The sequence below is a fragment of the Anoplopoma fimbria genome, chromosome 23 (assembly GCF_027596085.1).
Source record: "Anoplopoma fimbria isolate UVic2021 breed Golden Eagle Sablefish chromosome 23, Afim_UVic_2022, whole genome shotgun sequence".
In the NCBI taxonomy this organism is placed as follows: domain Eukaryota; kingdom Metazoa; phylum Chordata; class Actinopteri; order Perciformes; family Anoplopomatidae; genus Anoplopoma; species Anoplopoma fimbria.
Window position 1 is genome coordinate 9,535,592 of NC_072471.1, and position 22,128 is coordinate 9,557,719.

Sequence of the window (22,128 nt, forward strand, 5' to 3'; positions counted from 1 at the left end):
CATTCGTCAATTAACAATAAACACCCTTTATAATGTATCTATACGGAATTCAAATTTGATAGTCGAAATGTTTGGCTCCCTGTAAAATAAATGTGTTACATGAAGTGCTTGAATTTATCTGTATTGCACAAGTAACGGGAATAATGCAAAAGTTTTAAATCCTATCTGCAACTGCAAAATATTGTCATTAGAAACTGTGTGATGCTTTACAGAAAAGCTTCATGTAGAATAACTGTTATTCATCTTAACTAGTGTCATAGAATCTGAATCCAGTATGACTTTATGCCTGGATTGTATTTCCTTTGGCTGAAATTATGAACAACAATTCACTCAGATTGCACTCATACACCAGATTATTTCATTTCATTTTCAGATGCTGCAGTAGACTAATGGCAAATTACTCATCAGGAGCATCATCCAGTATAGTAGAATATAGTTTCAGATTTCTGCATTCAGGGATGCTTCCTTCATCAGTGCTCTTTGACAGAATTTCAGCACCATGCATGTAAACAAAAGACAAACATATGTATAGGAAATGAAAATAAATTATGATAAAAATTAAAAAAAATCACGATCAAGTCAAAATTTAGAAATACTAACTCAAAGATATGAAAAACAGAGTCAACATTTTGACATATAGTACCAGTCAAACGTTTGGACACACCTTCTCATTCAACTACTTTGAAGAATCTAAAATATAAAACATATTCTGATTTGTTGAGCATTTGTTTGTTTACCACATAATTCCATATATGTTTCTTCATAGTTTGGATGTATTCAATATTAATCTACAATGTAGAAAAAAAATAAAAATAAAAATAAAGAAAAACCATTGAATGAGAAGGTGTGTCCAAACTTTTGACTGGTACTGTATTTATGTCAGGAAAAGAAAGAAAATGATGATTACATTTTACTTTTTTAGAAATACTAAATCAAAGATAATTTATGTCAACTTTATGAAAAACAGAGTCAACATTTTGACATAGGCCTACTAACTCAGTCATACTTATGAGGTAAATCCAATGTTTTGCCATGTATTTAAAAAATATACGAGAAAGTAATTACATATTAGATATTTCATCTTTTATTCTTATTTTTTCTTGGCAAAATGGCCTAGAATAAACTATCTAAATGATAGGAGAGCTTGTTTGACTTTCCCCCTGTGTTTATACGGTCTTCAGTGGGTGGTGTAGTGGCTGAACTCGACCAGCAGAGGCGCTAGTCGTCCCCCTCTCTGGCTCATTGTTTTGCGGCTCAGCATTGCTCTGCACCGCCGGGCGGAGAGAGCGACGGGCCAGAGGAAAATGGCGGACGGTGTGGATCACATCGACATTTACGCCGACGTAGAGGAGGAATTCAACCAGGTATTAAAGCCACATTCACCGCACTTCGACGAATAGTTATACTGTGTGTGTATTTATTGTATAAATACGTATTTTCCAGAGAGTGGTGTGTTGTGCTGGGTACACTGGTTTCCCTCGCATACAGGCCGCCCCGTTCACCATGATGCAAGCCTGCAGACTCAATTATGTTTTTTTCGGCTTGAAATGATACATTTGCGGTATTGTCGACATTTTAAGCAACGTGTAATGCAAGTAGTAATAAACATGCACGGTGCAAAGTGAAACATTTGTTTTAGGTGAACGCAAAACAAAGCAACAACTTGTATTGTTCAGCTCTCCCCGGTTCAGGCCTTGGCGTGATGGCTGCTGCCTGTGGCGGGCTCTCCAGCACACAACACACGGGAGGCTCGTTTGCAAAAACAATATGTTTAGATTGTGCGTTTCTTTTGCCATTTCATTCAAGCAACTTCTCAATTGAAACGCATGTAATTATGGTTTGGTGTGCAAAGTTTGGGAGGCAGATCATTTGCTGTTTGCAGACTATTTAGAGTCACGTTATCTGCAGAAACATCTTCCTCCCATAGTGTGTAGACTATAATCAGACTATAATCAGACTATAACCAGCCTGTAAACAGCTGATCTTCACATGAACTTATCAATCACCAGTTTGACTACACTTCCACACTCTTAAGCAATACTATGAATACATTTACACGATCCCTCGTTTCTTGAGTAACCTGTTTTTATACTGTGCTTTTCCCTTTGCATTGTTTGCATCCGGGTATTTGTATCTGGCAACATGCACAGACTAAAAAAAGAAATCTAGGTAGAGTTACAGTGACTAAGAGTCAGCCTGTCGTGGTTTAAGGTAATCACAATAAAGTGTTTATAAGCTGTTTGGCAGTATGTGAGTTTCCTACAGGCTCTTATAGAACACAATGTAAACAAGTACCTTTGACAAAGTTAATCATTTAATATCATTCTGTTATTTACACAAATTTGTCAAGGTACTGTTGCAATTTATTTTAGGATTTCTGCCAAAATATACAGGAATACTCATATTGGGAAAACACAATTATCGCCTTTGTGTCTATGCACTGTACAGAGCCAACATTAAGAGCCTTTTAACAAGCCTTGTTGAACTGATAGTGGCGTAGTGAATAAAATGGAAATAAATAACCACTTTTTCTCAAATCATCATCAGGATTTCCTGTATCACTAGTTACTTCTGCAATCAAATAATAGAACTGAAAGTCAAAAATATACCCCTACATTGTGTTATGGATAGAAAAATATCAAAAATATTCTCCACATCTAAAAGTACACTTAGCCCTGTTTGTAAGCAAAATTGATGGTTTGTAAGAAATTTTGGACATAAGCCCATAACATAACACAAATCGGCAGCTCCGTGTCACTGCAGCATGGGCACCGGGTAGTACATGTAGATGAATGGCAACAGTCTTCCCTCCATGCAGCAGCACACAGAGTTGCCCCTGCTCACCAGCTCAGGACACATTGGCAAAGGCAGCAGACTTTGAAAATTAAATGGCATTTAGCAGACACATTTATGTCTTCGTAAGTTAATTTAGCAGCTCCAAGGACAAACAATGCTGATTATATAATCAATATTCTGAAAGTGTCACTTGTGTCTGACTGAACTGTCACTGTCATGCTCAACAGGAATCTGACTACCCAGTCCATGAACAGATCGACCTGTATGATGATGTAATATCCCCATCAGCCAACAATGGAGATGCTCCAGAAGACCGAGACTACCTGGACACACTGCCTACACCAGGTGGCTCAGATGGAGGGAAGAGCGCCCCACCCAACGTGGTGTACACCTACACAGGCAAAAGGATTGCCCTGTACATAGGAAACCTCACATGGGTGGGTTTCTGAGAATTTTGCTCAGGCTATTTATACACGTAGAGGAAAACTCAAGTTTAAGGGCATGAAAAAATAGTAGCATGCTTTTCTTTAAAGTAAAAATGTTCAAGACAGTCCTGTAAACAAGGTATTCTATTGCCATGCCAAATGTTGACACACACAATGATCTGCAAGTTGTGATATGTAATATACTACTGACTGTAAGTCGCTTTGGATAAAATCGTCTGCTAAATGACTGTAATGTAATGTAATGTGAAACATTACATAATGGATATCAAATTAAGCAAGTTAGTACGAATAGACTGTTGATGCCTTTTTCTGTTATGCAGTGGACGACAGACGAGGACCTGACAGAAGCTATCCGGTCGGTGGGCATCTCGGATGTGCTGGAGATCAAGTTCTTTGAAAACAGAGCCAATGGGCAGTCAAAAGGGTGAGTTTTTGACATGTATAGACTGAATATAAGATACTAAGATAAAGACTATTACTTCTTGGTACATATAGAAAATAGTGAGTTGGATAGGATGAATTTATGCTTTTCTGGACATGGTGCTTTTAAGTTACAGTTATGGATACGTATGAACTAAGCGCTAAAAATGCCTATTTCTATTTAAAATGTAGTTTTGGACAGTAGCACTGTTGATGTAGTTCCTTTTGGATCTGATGCAGTGCAGTACTGGTTTGTAAATTGTAAAATTCCATTTCTCAAGAAAAATGTTTAATGCTTTAGCCACAGAAGTCAAGGGTGAAGTCACAAGAAATAATATAATTATTTACAGTGAAAAGCATAAAAAGTTAAAATGTCATGAATCTGATTGTGTATATTCTCTGCATTCGTCTTACAGGTTTGCACTGGTGTGTGTGGGCTCAGAGGCATCATCTAGGAAGTTGATGGAGCTGCTGTCAAAGAGGGAGCTCCATGGTCAGAATCCCATCGTCACGGCATGCAACAAACAGTCCCTCAGCCAGTTTGAGATGCAGTCACGCAAAAGTAAGTAGGATAAATGCACATTTGGCATCTGTATATTTTAAAAGCACTCAATTAATATAGTTAATTTGACTTGCATGCTTGTTACCATGCTGGTTTTACAGAGGTCATGTAAAAGATATTTGCAAATGCTCTGACACATCAGTTAGTCCGTTGAAATTGCACTTGCACTGCATCAAAATTGACAACATTAAATACATGAACCTCATGTGCAGTCATTTGCAGGAGTACACTTGTCACACCTATTCAGTTATTGATCCCTTTGTGTTTAAATGTGCAAACAATGCACAAACATTTATTATTAATTGCATATTAAATGGAAGACTGAGTTACTATTGTGTCTATATTCCTCAGGTACCCAGTCAGGCCAGATGTCTGGGGAAGGTAAAGCTGGTCCCCCTGGTGCTGGCCTTCGTTTCCCCTTGGGTCGAGGCAGAGGCAGGTTCCCTGGACCACCCGGCCCCGGTGGAGACCGCTTCCCTGGTCCCATTGGGCCTGGAGGACCGCCACCACACTTCCCTGGTTAGTTTGGTAACAAGTGTTTGTGCCAGTATGGTAGGGATGAACCCGCTCTCAGTTAACTCAGTTGAAAGATAATGTTTAAAAACTGCAGAAATCAGATGAAAGTGTTGGTGATTGTCAGTAATTAAGAACAGTTTATGCTATAGCAGGTCTCATTTTAAACTATACATATCTAATGAATACCAAACAATTTTTGACTTTACTTTAATGATTTATAACAGTTAAGAGTGTTGGGGGTATGTATTATTAGAACAAATCGCTAGTTGCTCCTAATCCAATTTAGGTATTCAAACAATTATTTTTACCTAATATATGAATGGGGGAAAACCATAGTTATTGGACCATGTTAAATTGGTCTTGCAGTACCAAACACGGTGAGTCCATGGTAGAAAAGATGTTTATGTTGTTTTCATGTACCTACAGGAGAACCAGCTGAATATTGAATTGTCTTGTTGAAATGGATTCATTTCCAGTCCCAGAAGTCGAAGCAAATTTATCGATGGATGTATTGGGAATATATACACATCGAGAGTCACACAGTTATCTCACTGCAACATGTGTGATCTGTTATGTGTATGGACCAGTTTATTGGGAATCACTGCTAGCGGTTGTCATGTTCTATCACCTGTTGAGATGTATTGGTCAGTGGATTTATTCCTAATTTAGACCTGGTGCTGTTAAAAGTTAATTCAAATTGTTTTTAGTTTTAACAGATTGAAATAATCACCATAGTGTGACGAATGAAAACTTAACATGAGATGAAGTAAAATTCAGCTTTCTGTCTGGCAGTGCTGCTCTCTTAACACAGTCCAGTCTTTGCTTCTACTCCCACCCGCATGGAACCGAGGCTAGTCTATTGTAGTGTTTGTTTCCTGTGAGCAGTGTTTCAACCATTAACTCTCCTGTTGCAGGACTTTGTCTTTGCATGTTTCCCCTCCCCATCTGGTTTGTTCTTTCGTTGTACCTCTTCACCTCCAGTTGAACAAATAATCCTTCCCTGGCTGCAATTTTCTGCTCACTGGCAATTTCCAACACCATTGCTTGAGAAGCAGTTTGCTCAAAGCTTTACTTGGCAAGCTACCAACCTTAAATCCCTTGCAAATCTTGGATTGGCCGCCTTACACAGATAGCAGTAGAGAGTGGAGCTGCCAGCTTTTCTCTTGTTTTTTTTTACTCCAATTTCTGCGTCTTTTCCCCTCCATCCCACCTTTTTTTCACATCTCTTCTTTTGCGTAGTGGCTGGTGCCCCGTGCTGCTGAGCTGTGACAGGCCTTCAGTTCGTAGGGGGAAGTTTATTAAAGGGAATAGTTGTGATTGGTTTGCTTTCTTCCCCATTAGGCTCGGGCATGAGACCAGATCTGATTAGGCACCAAGATGGCCCTCTGATGGATATGAATTTCAATCCCTTCCCGCCGGGGGGCAGGAACGGGAGCTGGCGTGGCAGAGGTGAAACACCTCGATTAATCTGATTGAATTTATCGATCACCTTTTTATCCTAACCCTCAGCTGTTTATTGGTTCGCGTTATACCATTAAAAAAGCTGAACTTCTTACTCTCTTTAACCCTAAATATACAGTTTCCACAAAAAACTGATAGCTGTACATAAGGCCGGGATAACGGTTTTCAAACTAAAACATTTTAGGGATGTAAAACCTTCATAGAGATTTGCTTTTATTTTATTTTAGGTCAGTTACTTAAGATTAAAATGTCACAATTGGTTCTAAAAAGCATCCCATAAAACTAAAAAATATATGTTTTATGAGGTCATCCTGCATTCTGTCTATAACAATTCATACTGCCTAGAGCAAACTCAACTTGTTCATGCTTGTATTATATCTAGTGAGAATATATACAGGACTTATTTACCTCTATTGCTCCTTGGTCCTCTAAGGCTGTGTGATGGCTTAATGTCAAGACAACACTTCCCTTTAAACGTGTAGCTGCATGAGAAAACAAAATGCATCTGACGAGGTCTTGTAGTTCTTATTTGCCTTAAATTACCCATGCATGGGAGTAATCATTCTGCTAACTGCAGTATATACAGTATCTGAAATATGTATGAGCTTGTCATGAGGAAGTCTTTGGGGTCTTGGCAACTTATAGGAAGTCTCCCTCCCAATTAAGTGTTTAGGCAAAAGAGCATTGGATGCAGGGCCTCTGCTTAAAGAAAAAGCCTGCTTGAAACAATTTGCTATGAGCGTATCATCATCTGTTCTGTTGCCTTCTGGTTTAATTTGCAGCATTATTTTATTTATTTTTATTTATTATATATATATAATTTTATTTATTTATTATGTGCCCTTTTGACATTTGTACCCTGTAGCTATGGCTTGCTCTTTATCTGTTTGTGTTGTTGTCCCTGCTTTGAACTGGCTTTTTGAAGGAAATCATCAAATACTGACTACTACAGGATTTTAAAATTAGAGCTTGACCAACAAATCGGCCAAGCCAAAATATGCTTTTTTTTTTTTTTTTTTTTTTTTTTTTTTTAAACCAGCTAATTATGTTTTCAAGTAAAAAAGGCTTAGTGTTTTTTGTTACCACAATTATTTCCCCATGATACTCAAAATGTTGGGGAGAACTCTACCTGCTATAACATAAACAAGAGATAAATAGTTCACTAGATCTTACTTTGTATCATGCTTTTCTGTTTTGTCCCTTGTGTTCTCTTTTAGGTGGGATGCAAGGTCCCCCACGTCCCCCTCCTGGTCCCCCTGGTCCCCCTGGTCCACCAGGACCTCCACTTCCTGGCCAGGGCCTCCCCCTCCCCTTTCTGGTCCTCCGAATAGAGGCGATAGGCCTCCACCCCCTGTTCTATTCCCTCAGTTTGGCCAGCCTCCAATGGGACCCCTGCCCCCAGGTCCCCCTCCTCCAGGTTATGGCCCTCCACCTGGTCCCCCACCCCCTCAGCAGGGCCCCCCACCCCCAGGACCCTTCCCTCCACGTCCCCCAGGCCCCATTGGGCCCCCCATGGCTTTGGCTCCGCCTCCACACATGCCAGGTCCCCCACCGGGTGGACCACCACCAGCACCGCATGTCAACCCTGCCTTCTTCCCCCCACCTGGCAACAACAACATGCCACCTAATGACAACCGAGGCCCCCCAGGACCAAACGACCCATACGGGCGCCCACCACCATATGAAAGAGGGGACTACGGTCCTGGAGGCCGGTAAGAATGGTTTGGTGGAGGTGGAACAAATATTAAACATAGTTATTCATATAATGGTATTTACACAAAGTATAGCTTAATTAATAAGTGCAAGATTACTAGACTTGCATATTAAGTTGCAACTTTACACTTAAATGTTTTTTTGTTGTTGAAGCTCATTTACATTGTTTGGAAAGATAGCAGTGTCTTTTGTAACTTTGTAACTTAACACATGCATTGACTCTTGTGTGTTCGTGTGTATTAATAGTGAGATGGAGGCGTCACGGACCCCTCTGAGCGAGGCTGAGTTTGAGGAGATCATGAACAGGAACAGAGCCATCTCCTCCAGCGCCATATCTAGAGCAGTGTCTGATGCCAGTGCAGGTAAAACACATAAGAATATAGACGTGCACACATTAAATGGCAGCAAGACAAACACTGGGAGCATATTAACACTTATTGCTACCTTGTGTCCTTTCAGCTGACTATGGCAGTGCTATAGAGACCCTGGTGACAGCTATCAGTCTGATTAAGCAGTCCAAAGTGTCAGCAGATGACCGCTGTAAGGTCCTCATCAGTTCCCTACAGGACTGCCTCCACGGCATTGAGTCAAAAAGCTACGGTTCCGCCTCCAGGTAAGATTTTAATTTTCTCCAGTAGCCATTAAATGTCAAATGGTCAAGGTTTTTAAAAGATTATAAAACATGTTGTACCACTTGTCAGATTGTTTATCTTCAGAATATTTTGGATCTAGCACAAAAATAAAAGGGTTAGTTAGCCAGATTTGAAATGTTAACTATTTCTTACCTATATCTACTGTAATTCTGACTGTATCTAAACACTTTCTTCCAATTGGGAATTGGCCCTGGAACATTTGGTATTTGAAACTTTAAACCCCTTGTACACAGTCCAATGATGCTTGTCCATGCCAGGCGAGAACGTTCCAGGGAACGGGACCATAGTCGTTCCAGAGAAAAGAGCCGACGTCACAAGTCCCGCAGCCGTGACAGGCATGAGGACTATTACCGAGAACGCAGCCGGGAGCGGGACCGCCATCGTGAGAGGGACCGTGACCGAGACCGGGAGAGAGAGAGGGAGAGAGAGTACCGACACCGCTAGACGAGAAGGGAGGTGGGTACCTATTTTCAGTGTTATTTACTTCTGTCATAAGCTCTCTTCTGTGTTCTTCATCACAACACTTTTTAGACCTGGATCGAGGCAGAAGATGCGTTTGCTTTGAGTTCTCACCTCCTCTCTATTTCATTGGATCAAAGGCTTCGGTTTAGTTAAGGATTTTCTGGGACAATAACCTATTTGGCCAAAATGTAATCTGCATAGGATAATTAAGAAATTATCAAGTAAATGTTGCCTTTGTCCTTATAAATACAGTCAGTCGTAGGCCATAAAAGGCTTTTGAACATTTTATAAACTTTTGAAAGGATTATTTAAGGTAGAGACTTACACACGTTAATTTAAATGTCCCTTTATGAATATATGAGGAGGTAGACAAGGAGAGACGAGGTAAGCAAGGGAAAATATAAAAAAAAATCAGTCCTTTGCTTTCAGGTAGGTGAAAGGTAAGTCTTCTTTCTTTAAAATGTCATAATTATTCATCACAGATTTGTCGTGTGTCTGGTCTTTCAGACAATATGTGTAATACACACCTGCTGTACTCACCATGCTACATTGCACTAATGGGTTTGTAAAAGTTGTATCAATGCTGTGGTTTTCCGCAAATTAGAAAAACACTGATAATCACTGGCAATTGACTTGTGGATGTATTGTTACTTTTTGGTCTTCATGCCTCTGAGGCTGCAAAATGTTTTGTACCAGTTCTGCCTATTTTTGCAGTTCAGATACTCTGTAGATAAACTTTTGCTTTTCTAAACAAAGGTTTTGCTCATCAGAAGTAAAATTTATCAAAATTTAGTTCAGCAATGGCCAGTGGACCCAAAAAAATATGTTCTGGCTTGAAAATGAAGGTTCAATAGTTGATTGCCATTTCATTATATGTGAGTTTAATTGAAGTGTATTGTGGCTTGGTTTGTCAGTGTGCTTGTAAAAATAGTCCAGGTATTCCCCAATGCTTTTTTTACAGTACAGATATACAGATATAACATTTTGTGTGGTCTGTTCAAATTGGATTGTATTTTTGGAGGGAAAAAAATGACATGTTCAACTTGTCGATTAGTATATCAATCTACATTTTGTAAATGTTCCATTCACAGTCCTGTTGTATACGTATTACCATTTCAGTTGACTAGTTGAACATATATATATAATTGTCACGAGAAGATGAACATTGATTTATCAATTGATAGCTGCTGATTTTTGGACACAGACATTTTTGACAATGTACTTGTGCCATTGTTGCATGTCAGTAATGTCTGACATTTTACTTTTGTCAAATTGAATGTTTTGAAGCCTAGTATTACTCACCTTTGAACCATTGTACCTCAATTTAAGAGGTTGAGGTAAAGTGAAAATTTAAAAAAACATTTATACGTTTTTGTTCTGACAAAGATCTCAATGCCCTTAATACACACAATGTGTAATGTAATTTTTGAAGCAAAAACAAAATTTTATGTCCTTGAGATGATCAATGTCTTTGCATTTAACTTATTTGTAATTTGCTGATTGTCAGAATTGGTTTACATTCAGGATCAGTGCATAATAAATTGCAGTATGATATGATTGCATCGAGTAATTTACATGTACACATTGAGTAATAAATTGAAAGCTCGGACCAGAGTTTTTTGGTTGGCGCCATCATTACAGCATTTGTAGTTGAGCTACCTGAGTCGGTTAAACTGAAGAAAATCCAAATTTGATATGTAAGAACTTGTCAATAATATTGAAGGTATACAACATTTTTTTATGTCAATGCAGCAAATTCATGACTCTATGCTAATTGTTATTTGACATTGACTGATACATAGTAAAACATTTACATTTTGATATGTTTTTTTATGGGACTTGTATGTACATTGAAATAATTCCCACCTAGGCTGCAGTGTTGATTTTGAATGATTAATCGTCATAGGTTGGCAGGAGATCATGCAAATTTATGTTTTTTGCTGGCTTTTTGGATGCTGAGTCATGTGATGAATGAGTTGTAGTTAAAACTATATAACAACAGCTTGTGCACAACAATTATCAATACCATATTGCAAATGGTTTGTTGCACTTGAATTGGTTGAGGTAAAAAAAAAAAAAAAAAAAAGTAGGGTAATTGTCTGGCTTGGTGTTAGGTTTCCATGAGTTACTTGCGTGTTAAACATGATAACTTTTGTAAAGTTTTTGAACTGCAGTTGAAATATCTGGTTTATCGATTTTTGTGTGTCGTTCTCATGTCCTTCACTGCCAAAGCACTTAAGATGTTTGTGGTGTTGTATATAAACCAGTCCTTATCGAGCAGAGTCTAGAAGGCTACATGGACCCTTAAGCTTCCCTGTACAGCTTTGCATCACCCCAAATAATATTTCCCAAAATTTTACATTAGCTTTCAGACATAAACTACCTTTACTCCTGAGACCTTGTTGTCTTAATGTAATGACTCTATACACATATTTTATACATACAGTATTTCATATATTTCTTTCACACTGAGAAATATTAATTGGGGTGTTTTTGCTTGTGGGGTTGCAGAGTTTTGAAAAGCAGGCAAACCCCAGACCAAAATAATAGAACTTAATTGTGTCCCTTATCTATCAGCCTGAGCTAATTTGATCTCATATGTTACACTGAATTGTCCTTATACAAAACAGTTTTTATCAAAGTAAGACTTTGTGTCCACTGGGGACCCCTTAACAAAAGATTTCTCTTGTAAAAAGAGAGCATATTTTTCCTCAAATCATAGCACATGTACATTTTCAGTACCAACAGCCTATTGTATAAACACTGCATTTCAATAGTAGCATTGCAACAGCAATCACTGCAGTCCCCTTTAACACATTGAATTTAGTTATTTCTGTTAGATAAGAGATCCCCTGTGGGCACAGGGCCTTATAACTTTTGGTGATTTGAAGATGCCAAACATTTTTGCATTTGTTGAGTATATTTTACACTAAATGTTTCGAGGTATAAATCTGCCCTTGCATTCAGTCTGATATCTTAGAGCATGGTCATCAGGGGGGAAAAAAAGATAATTAAGCATATTGCTTTTAATCCTGATGGTAGTATGGCTATAGTTGTGTCCACAAATATGCTGTAAAGCTCTTTTATCTGTTCATATTTCCATGGGGGAATGTACACTGTTTGCAACAGGCTATAATGACTTTATGCTCTCTCTTCAGTCTGTCTGTAGGTGCATGCATGCTCAGGGTCACAGGCCTGATGTCCTTTTCAAACAGGCTTACTATTTGCTTATGTTGAACCAGGGTCAAACAGTTTAATGTACACGTCATCAATAAGCATTGGTCCCCATTTAAAGGATAGGGAGGGTATACAATGTATACCTGAATACACATGGCTCTGAGATGGGCTATGTGTGTATAAAATAAGAAAATTACAATTACCAATTTAATTTGGTAATTGTAATACTTTAATTGTGTCAAGTTTCAACAAATCATATATGTAATTATCACATTGAGTCGAAATGCAAATTTGTAAATTTCTCCATACTGTATGCACTTAAAAGATATTTTCTGAAATACAAGAAGCCATCTTAAAGATTTTCTGTAAAAATAACGATTACTGAGAGTTGACGCACAGGTGATGCCCACAGCAACAAACTTGGTTGTCAGATTATAATCTTTAAATAGAAATATTTAAATGGCAAGTATCACATCTTAAGCTGTTTCGAGGACGGTTTTGTAACAGATAATAAGTTGAAGATCTGAGCGTTCATGAACTGGTTGACCCTGGTTTGACTTTGATCTGTTTCATTTCCATGCTGTAATAGCGGAGACACGGCTACATATTTTAATATTTTCTATTAATTAAATATCCTGAAATGAACATAGGTTCAAAGCATATTTCTTAATATTGCAAAAGATTTGTTCGTCTGATATTCGATCTGATCTGTAATTTGACTGTTGACAAAACTTCGGTCATGCCCCTTAGCACTTGTACTGGATGTTAAAGTCCCTTATGAATGATGGTGTGACAACGAGTATCATTGAGTTTGACTACTGTGCTGTGTAAAATATTGTTATTGTCGGTTTAACTGTTTTTGTCTGTAGCCATGCACCATGTAAAACCTTTTCTACAGCAAAAACGTATCAAGTTACAATATGCATTTGAATCTCTGAATCATGTGAAATCATCTGTACTCAGTTGACATGCCTGTAATTGAGGCCTTTTTGGTGCAGACACCAGTTGTAATTAAACATGTTAATCAAAACCTTGCATCATCAAGGCTTAATTCATTCGATTTTAAATAGTTACAATACCTAACAAATTTGAAATAACTTTCTGTATCAGAACTGTTAATATAATATTTTTGGGTTTAGAGGTGCTCTAAATTGGGTAAAAATGTAAGCAGGTTGGTGGACCATTGTTGACAGTCTAAATGACCATTGCTGCTGTCATTTCTAATGACCATAAACAGGCTGCAGGTTTCCTGTACCTTGCATGCTGGACTTTGTCTTTCTCAATTCTAAATACAAAATATTGCAGCTTAATTGCTGGCATAACGTTTACTAGGCCATAAAGGGATATACTAAATTACACTGACAGAATTTTTCCTGATAAATGTAAAAAAAAATATATATATATGTATTAATATTTATACATACCTGGGTGGCTGTAGCAAATTATCACCTGCTATGTCAGAATCAGATGCGTGCCTTCTTCTTTGTAGTTGTATGTTTTATCTATGGCTTTTTGTCCTTTCTGTGTCTTTGACTCTTATATTGCTGAATTCCTGAAAAAACAGCTGTCACAACCAATCATGCACTGTTTCTATGTTGCACGTCACAGTGGTTTAGTTTTTTAGGGCTGTATCTAAAGCTTACCAGTGCTAGTTAGTTGTAAGGAAAATGTGTTCTTGAAATAGCCAAACAATAAACATAGGGTCCAATTTACTATGGTTGTGAGAAGTGGCTAATGCATTACTTATTCTTAGTCAAGTTTTAAAATAAAACTACCAATTAACTATTAACATCTGGTGGATTATTGATCTTTTTTTAAGGGGAGGAGTCAAGTCTTCAAAAACACTGGTGATAGGGGGGAAATACTAATTTACCAAGACATTTCACACTTTTTGCAAACCACACAGAACAGAAACTTTGCTACATTGTGCAGAACTGATCCTGTAAAGCCAGCCAGGTGCACACCGTACGAGCAAAAGGCTCAATTAAGTTTTACACATTTAAAAGATTCCCAGATTAGCTAGAATATCTTTACCCTTATGATTTAACCAATATTTCGCCTCATGTCCATCCCTAAATTTGAAATTCAGTTTTCACTGTAGACAACCGTGTAACAAAGATGTCCTACTTCACTGTCCCAAGTCTTTAGATATACTATATTTTTATCATTTTTATTATATGGACATAAACTCTTGTCCGTCAGACAAGCTTATGTAATGTGCAAGCATCTATATAAGAATTTCTAAACACACATTTTAACTTTTTAAGTTTCAAATACATGTTTCAAAAACAGTGATAAAATGCATTTAGGCATAAATTCAACTGCATATTGTTTTATTTTTCTGGTGTGTGTGTACATACTGATACAGTTCAGATTTGCTTCTGGGATATTTCCTGTTAAAGTTTGCATGACAATGTTTGTGCCTGTGCCAGGGTTGGGTGCAATACACAGTCATCTGAGCATTCAGAGAAACACAAGTTAAAGTCCTTACTGTATATTTAGATGCCTCATTTTTGTTTTCCTGGCCACAGACCTCTTGTCATAATACCATGTTCAGTAAGTGGATTTGGAAGAAAACTCCAACCCTGTGACTCAAAGTGATGGTGAATTGAGCCCAGCCCTGGTGTGCACTATGTATGTGTAGTCTAGACGTTTGATGATGATGATGATGATGATGATGATGAGGGGGGGAAGGGAGAGAGTGTTCACTGTTGGGCTGCCTCGAAACCAAACTCCACCCTTCGTTTTGACACCTTTCAGCTAACGAGGATCAAGGATGGATGGAAGAAAAAGGAGGAAGAATTTCAGTGCGCCACCACTTCCCCACCCTGCATGACCGGACAGGATTACAACCACCACCTCTTCCTCCATCTATCCTCTCCTCTGCTTCTCCACCCATCCTTTTTCTCTGTCTGTTCATCTTGTCTGCCTGAATAAGAGCAGTGGATGGAAGACCCTGACCTGTGTAAGGCTATGTTATCCCTACATCTATACTCATGGTAACTAAAGATGAAAGAAAAGAAACTTTCCAAGCAGTTCTTTTATTTTTATGATGTTTTATTTGACATGAAGATGACTACGTGTGATGCTTTTTTGCAAAGAAACAATAAATTGGCCCACACAAACCCTAACTAGAAGACACAAACATTACATCCTATTTGTTTGTTATTTTTCCTTGGCTCGCTGTACTGTGTACATTCAGTTTAGAGATCAGTTTTTATAGGGTACATGTTTGATGTGTTCTCCCCACCCCTCATTCTCATTTATTCCTTTTGTTAGAATGTTTGTAAATGTCTCTCTGCTTTTGATTAAAAACTAGATGGTGTTGTAATAAAAAATGTTTACTGAGGTACTCAATGCATTTGGTGAATTCCTCTACGTTTGGCTTATTTATATTAAATGTGTATTTTGGACTGTTTTTCATATTGAATTTGTGTGGGTAAAGGTTTTTTTTTTTGTTTTGTTTTTGTGCTGTACTAGTGAGCAGCTTTATGATTTAAAAAAAAAAAAATAGTATTTTTGTTATATTCTGTTTAAGTCAAATGGACAAAACTTACAAGGTAAGAACATTTAATTGAATGTTTGTTTTTGCAATGTGAATTGATGGAAATATATGTCGACCTTGAACAAGTTGAAGGTCTACATGTACATGCAGCTCTTTGAACAATTTTGGGCAGATTTAAAGGAAACCCAAAAGAATACACAATACTGCTGACAAAGGGCTTTATTTGTGTGTAACGCACTGAACAGCTATTACCAAGAACCCTTCCAATCCAAATTGTTTTTGTCTTTGTTTTTTTAATGTGAAAATGATTCATTCTTATATTTTGGGGATCCATGTTGATTCAAGCAGCCATACTAATTAAAACTGGCATGGAATTGGTTATCCTTTATATTTTAATTAATCCCATTTGGGGAATGGTCATTTAAAGAAAATGATTGACTTTTTTTGCTCATGTGTCCCACACCCGTTCTGTTTCTGTATGTTCATGTTAAACACTTTAAGTTTGTCACACCATAGATACCAAATTTTGACAAGATACGGAACACATTCAGTGGAACTGGTTCTAAATATGCAATTTGTTTAATATGTGATGTGCACCATAACATTAACTTGTCATCATATGCAAGGCAACGTGTCTTCCAACGACCATCATGTTTGTCTTGCTTTTCTTTTTTATAGACTGATTTTCAGCACTTTGTGATACAGAGCTATAAGTTTGAAGTATTTTATATGATCGTTTTGGCAAATAAGCACTTGCGTGTCTGTTTTTTACTGTCTGATTGATATTTTCAACGACAAAATATATATGGCCTAGATGTCCTCATATTTGACCTCTTATAAGGCCAGACCAGTTTTAGTAAATAAGGGGGGGTTGTTGGGCTGCAACAGTGTTTTTCAGGTGCTTTGATAGTGATGTTTATGGATATATGGATAAAATGAGATTCAAACTAATGTTGTTGATCAACTCTGATATTAACAGGTTAACGAACATGACGCATGTTTATATGGTCCACAATAACTTTATAATCGAAGTTCCTTTTGGGTTATTTATTGGAGGTTATTTGTTTACATGACAAGATGATTGATCCCCCCCCCATCACCTCGTTCCAAATGCATAACCATCCTCTGAAATATTGCATGTTCAAAAGTGTTTGATTGTAAAGGTTGTGGACCCTAGCCACCATCTAGTCGTTGTAATGGTTACAGGGATCACTCTGAACTTTGATTTAAAAAAAAGATGTTCATTAGCCTTTAAAGGCATCCAAACATTTTTTAAATCCCTAAAAAATGCTCTTGTTATGTATTATTATTTTAACCGTATACTTTAAAAAGAGTGTTATATATTCACGGATATTAATCCACTTGCTCCAATAGCCTTGTAAACTCTGTAAAAGAGTAATATTTGTAAATTGGGTTTTTGTACAGAACAGTAATGTGAATAGATGGGACATTTTGCACTTAAGGAGCGGGATTTTATAACAATTCCCTAAAACATGTTACTGCAGTTTCAAGCCCCTACACACCAGTGTTTTCTTTCTTGTGTTTGTTTTTATATTTTTGGGTGACTGGACATCTTCTCTGGACTTTGTTAAGTGTGTTCAGATCATGCTACATTTGCACCTATAAAGGCTTCATGCCTTAACACTTTGAGTCTTTATAGTACAGTGACTTTTGTGGTCTGAGAAAACTCCCAGCGCAGTGCAACTCAATGTCATCCTAAACTGAGGTCTAATCAGCGGGGATAAGAACATGTCTGTGCAGGGCTTTCAGTAACAATACTCAGGGGTCTGTTTGCGTTGCCTTGTGCTGATTTCTCTCCACAGCGCTGGAGGTAAGTGTTTTCAGGTCTACCTCACTACAGAAGGCCAAACTGTTCAGTCCAGTTGAAGCCTGGCTGACTGCTGCATCAAGACAGACCAAGACTTTACCTCATAAAGGTAGCTGGAAAGTATCTTTTAGTGTGTGTTTGCAGTATTTGACTTGAAAGTGCAATTTAATTGCACTAAGCATTACCTGATCTTAAGCTACTTTTTCATTGTCTGTAACAGATCATGTTAATGTTTTAGAAATTCAGCTATGTGTGACCCAAACTGAAACCCACCAAAGGTGTAACAATAATAAAAACTCAACTTGATTATATAACTGGTTACAATTGCAGTGTTCTGCCTGTAAATGTAATGGATCAGAGTAGCTTTGCAGACTTGCCCAGTTTAGTTTGGGTTTCTATTATTTATGTAACTTGGGCTTCTAGATCAGAAGAGTCCTTTCTAGATGATTCACAGTGGGGACTGTTGTCATCCTGTACTACTGCCAGCAGTGTTATTCTAATTACACATCCCCTGTCTGGGAAAGGCCCACAGTAGCGAAAGTCATCAAATGGTCCTTGCACCTAAATAAAACATTTCAAAATTTGTTTTGGTTTTGTGGATTTACTTTGTGCATGATGCATGTAATTATTCTTGAGAGTGGGCATCAGGTAACGGTAGACTCCGTCAATAACTTCAAGGCTACCAATGTGAATGAGATTTCATTATCAATTTAGTCCACAAATTCTCTTTTATTACATTTTCCAAATGCCTTTTTTTTTCTCTTTTAGGTTTGATGAAGGTGCAGAAACCCACTAAGTAGAGATGCTGAGATGTATTAGTTTGAAGGTAAAAATTACCACTAAATTAAGAGTATAAGAAAGTAAAAATGAGCAGCCATATCATTCCATTACTATAAATTCTTGGACTAAATTAATTATAATAGTGCTAACCTACTTAATTACTAGATTCATATATAACGGATGTTGAACAAGAAAAGTTATGTTTCTACCTCAAATGATCACAAGAAAACAGTCCATTTAACTGGTACTAAGCATAGAAGTAAACACCCATACGATTGATATAAGTTGATTTTAGTAATACGATTTTAATAACCACGTTGTATAAACGATATCAATACAATATATTATTTTTGCAATTTTGACAGAAGTTAAGTTCGCGTTTGCAGTGTGTTTTACCGATCAAGGAAACTATTATACAAGTGTATACATAAAAAGTAATACTACATTCTACGCTACTAGTCCGACGCTAACCCGGAACCTTCGTGTCTCCATCTTTCACTCCCACCGGGCGCTTTAGGACGTTACACTTGCCACTTCCGGCGCTTGTCTGGCTGGTTGTTTGAAATAAGGAGGCTGGCGGTATGAAGCATACTTTTAATGCTTGAATGGCAGGTTTATTCAATGAGGATACACGCTGTGGAACAGGAAGGCTCCTATAGAGTGTACCACGGGATCTACTTCACTCTTTCTACCGTACTATGTTCAAAAAGATGACTGAATTTGGTCCAGATTCCGGGGGGCGAGTTAAGGTAACACTACACTGGAGCAGGCTGCTGTTATTGACAATGAAAGCTCATTGTATTGCTTTTAAGTATTGTTATGATAGTTTAATAACTAAGCAGAGAAATGTTCATGTTACTAATAGCACTAGTATGCATGCATGTAACCTTTACCCATACTTTGTTCTGTTTACTATTATCCTGTAATTGGGAACAAATATATATGATTATTTATCTTGTGTTATTGAAAATATTAGCTCATTATAAGATAAAATAAGATAATCCTTTATTAGTCCCGCAGCGGGGACATTTACAGGATTACAGCAGCATAGAGGATAGTGCAAACAAGAGACATAGAAAAAAAACAAAAAAAAAGATCAAAAATAAGTAATTATAATTATAAATAAGCAAATGAGCAATAAAAAATGTTTAAAATATATATAATGGATATTTATTTATTTAAATGGATATTTAGGTAGTCAAACAAACAAACAAACATAAAGTACCTGACACATAAACTTGGGTAACAATTTTAATTATAATCATTTTCTGGAGGTTTAAATTGCTGGGTCCAAATTGACCCCAAAGGATAAAAGATGTTAGTACATTTGAAGGTAACAGGAGGGTTAACAGGAACACACATATATATGATTATTAATGTTTTCCCTCTAATCTGCAGGGGATAACCATCGTGAAGCCGATTGTGTTTGGGAACGTTGCCCGTTACTTTGGGAAAAAGAGAGAGGAGGATGGACACACACATCAGTGGTCTGTCTACGTGAAGCCTTACAGGAATGAGGTGAGACATCCAGATCACATCAGGGCTTTTGCCAGGTTTATGAAATACAATGTGCAACCACTTCTAATGCCAATTGTTCTTGATATTCTAATATTTTTCTTAATATTTTTACATAAATACATAACATTGTTCTTCCAGGATATGTCTGCTTATGTGAAGAAGATCCAGTTCAAGCTACACGAGAGCTATGGGAACCCTCTGAGAGGTGAGTGGACCTTATCATAACTATTGAGGAGTCTGCATCTGAATGGATCTGTTTGTGTTGCAAGGATGCATTGCCTCTTATTTATGTTAAAATGAAAATGTTGCTGGAGATTGATATAGTGGTGCATCATATAATCATATAGGCAGGTGTATAATGGCTCATTGTGTTTCTCTTCCTTCCAGTGGTGACCAAGCCTCCATATGAGATTACAGAGACGGGCTGGGGGGAGTTTGAGATCATCATCAAGATCTTCTTCATTGACCCCAATGAGAGACCTGTGAGAGCCTAAATTATATCTATTTGAGCTGCTTTGCATATTACTACTTAATACTAAACACATGATGATAATAATAAGTATTTAGTAGGCAGTGAAACCCAGGATTGTTGAGCTTCACCTCCTTGTATTTCATGCTTATATTGATTTGTTCCTGTGTCTGTGTGTGTCTTAGGTGACTCTGTACCATCTGTTGAAGCTGTTCCAGTCCGACTCCAGTGCGATACCTAAGAAGACGGTTGTCTCTGAATTCTATGATGAAATGGTATGCCTGTTCATTATCATTGTTGTTATTACCTACTAATATTTAATCTTGCCACCATCAATTAAATAAATCACATATCAAAGTTTTCCACACATAAAGAGCTTTTATTTTCAAACTGACACGACCACATTGCATCAGTATTTTGATGAAATGGATCAAGGAGGTTTAGCTGTAAACATAGAATTGTGTAAAACTGGGAGTGATGCACCTGACCCTGTTTTCTTTGTCATTTTTCAGATCTTTCAGGATCCTACGGCCATGATGCAGCAGCTACTGACCACATCGAGACAACTCACCCTGGGCGCATACAAGCATGAAACTGAATGTATGTACACACAAATAGAAACAATTGTTTTTACTTTAACCTTGGGGCCCTGCATAAGGGAAAACAATGTATATACATCTGTACAGAAGAGCAGAGAGTATTGACATAGTTTGAGTTACTGTCAACATGTTTATGTGTGTTTGCAGTCAGTGAGCTGGAACTAAGGACCAAGGAAAAAATGGAGACAGCAAAGAAGAGAACCAGCCAGGAGATCACAGAGCTGAAAGACAAACTAAAAGCCAGCAGAGAAAACATCAACCACCTGAAGGCAGAGATCAGGAAACTGGAGGAGGACGGAGACCACAAGGATCACTGAGACACGGACTAACAAACACAAATAAGTAATTAAGAAACAAGCCATTGTTGTGACATATTTTATGATTATACTTTTGTTTATATTATTTCCTTTTTTTTACTTTTACACCAACACTCAATATCACAAAGCTCAGAGAAGACATAAGAATGATTTCCCCACAATTTACCATATTAGGTTTTTTTACTGCAGAACTGAAAAAAATGAAAATCAGAACTCTGTTGTGTTGTCAGCTGTCTTGCTTGTGGCTGAAACGAGGATTTTGTGATTGCTACTTAATATGACTTTTCATGGTGTTCTTTTCTACCCAAACAATGCTGGATCACCAGGCTGTCCGGAAGAATGTCAAAATAAATGTAATTTTCTGATATGTTTTACAACATTAATCTTGTCAATTCATCTTCATGTAATTGATCCTGTTTTGAAGAAAGCTTTTTCCATGCATCGCTGTGAGGTGAACCTGAGCAGAAGTCACATACCTACCTGATACCTACCTGAGATATCCACATTTGTGTGAATAGTTCTGAATACGAATAGCCCATTTGTTGTATTTTTTGCAGATATTTCAGTTTTTTTATATAATATAATTGCCTCTCCTGTTGTAACCATTTGGGTTTAATGAGGGTTGATTAATAAAACATGATGGAATAAAGGTGTTGTGCACACACTGTAATGCAATGATTTAAGTAACTCCTATAATCCATATGGAGTAAGACTTACTGTTCAAAGATGGGCATAGCCAGGCAGACTATGCAAGATTTGGTGAAATTTATTAAAAACATGTCTCTGTGCAAAGACTTAAAGCATCACAATAAACATTATGTGGGTGCATATTCTATTGACTACCTCCAGAATAAATGTACAAAAACAGGCAGAAACATTTCCAGATTTTAGAAGAAGCTTTTATAT

At 37.5% G+C, this 22,128-nt stretch overlaps 2 protein-coding genes across 2 annotated transcripts; both read left to right on the forward strand.

Annotated features, from left to right (window-relative positions):
• The first annotated feature begins 1,215 nt into the window (after window positions 1–1,215).
• On the forward strand, window positions 1,216–15,558 carry LOC129112298 (cleavage and polyadenylation specificity factor subunit 6-like). Its single transcript, XM_054624332.1, is given in 12 exon segments — window positions 1,216–1,364; window positions 3,024–3,233; window positions 3,563–3,666; window positions 4,079–4,224; window positions 4,576–4,759; window positions 6,035–6,060; window positions 7,350–7,496; window positions 7,499–7,913; window positions 8,161–8,276; window positions 8,374–8,527; window positions 8,825–9,023; window positions 14,967–15,558. Coding segments are annotated over 11 exon segments (1,749 nt in total). The 5' UTR covers window positions 1,216–1,304; the 3' UTR covers window positions 9,012–9,023; window positions 14,967–15,558.
• A 3,278-nt stretch (window positions 15,559–18,836) lies between these two features.
• On the forward strand, window positions 18,837–22,043 carry yeats4 (YEATS domain containing 4). Its single transcript, XM_054624781.1, has 7 exons — window positions 18,837–19,068; window positions 19,718–19,837; window positions 19,976–20,042; window positions 20,225–20,319; window positions 20,492–20,581; window positions 20,819–20,906; window positions 21,053–22,043. The coding sequence occupies exons 1-7, from the start codon at window positions 19,018–19,020 to the stop codon at window positions 21,220–21,222; spliced, it is 681 nt and encodes a 226-aa protein (XP_054480756.1). The 5' UTR covers window positions 18,837–19,017; the 3' UTR covers window positions 21,223–22,043.
• The last annotated feature ends 85 nt before the right edge of the window (window positions 22,044–22,128 follow it).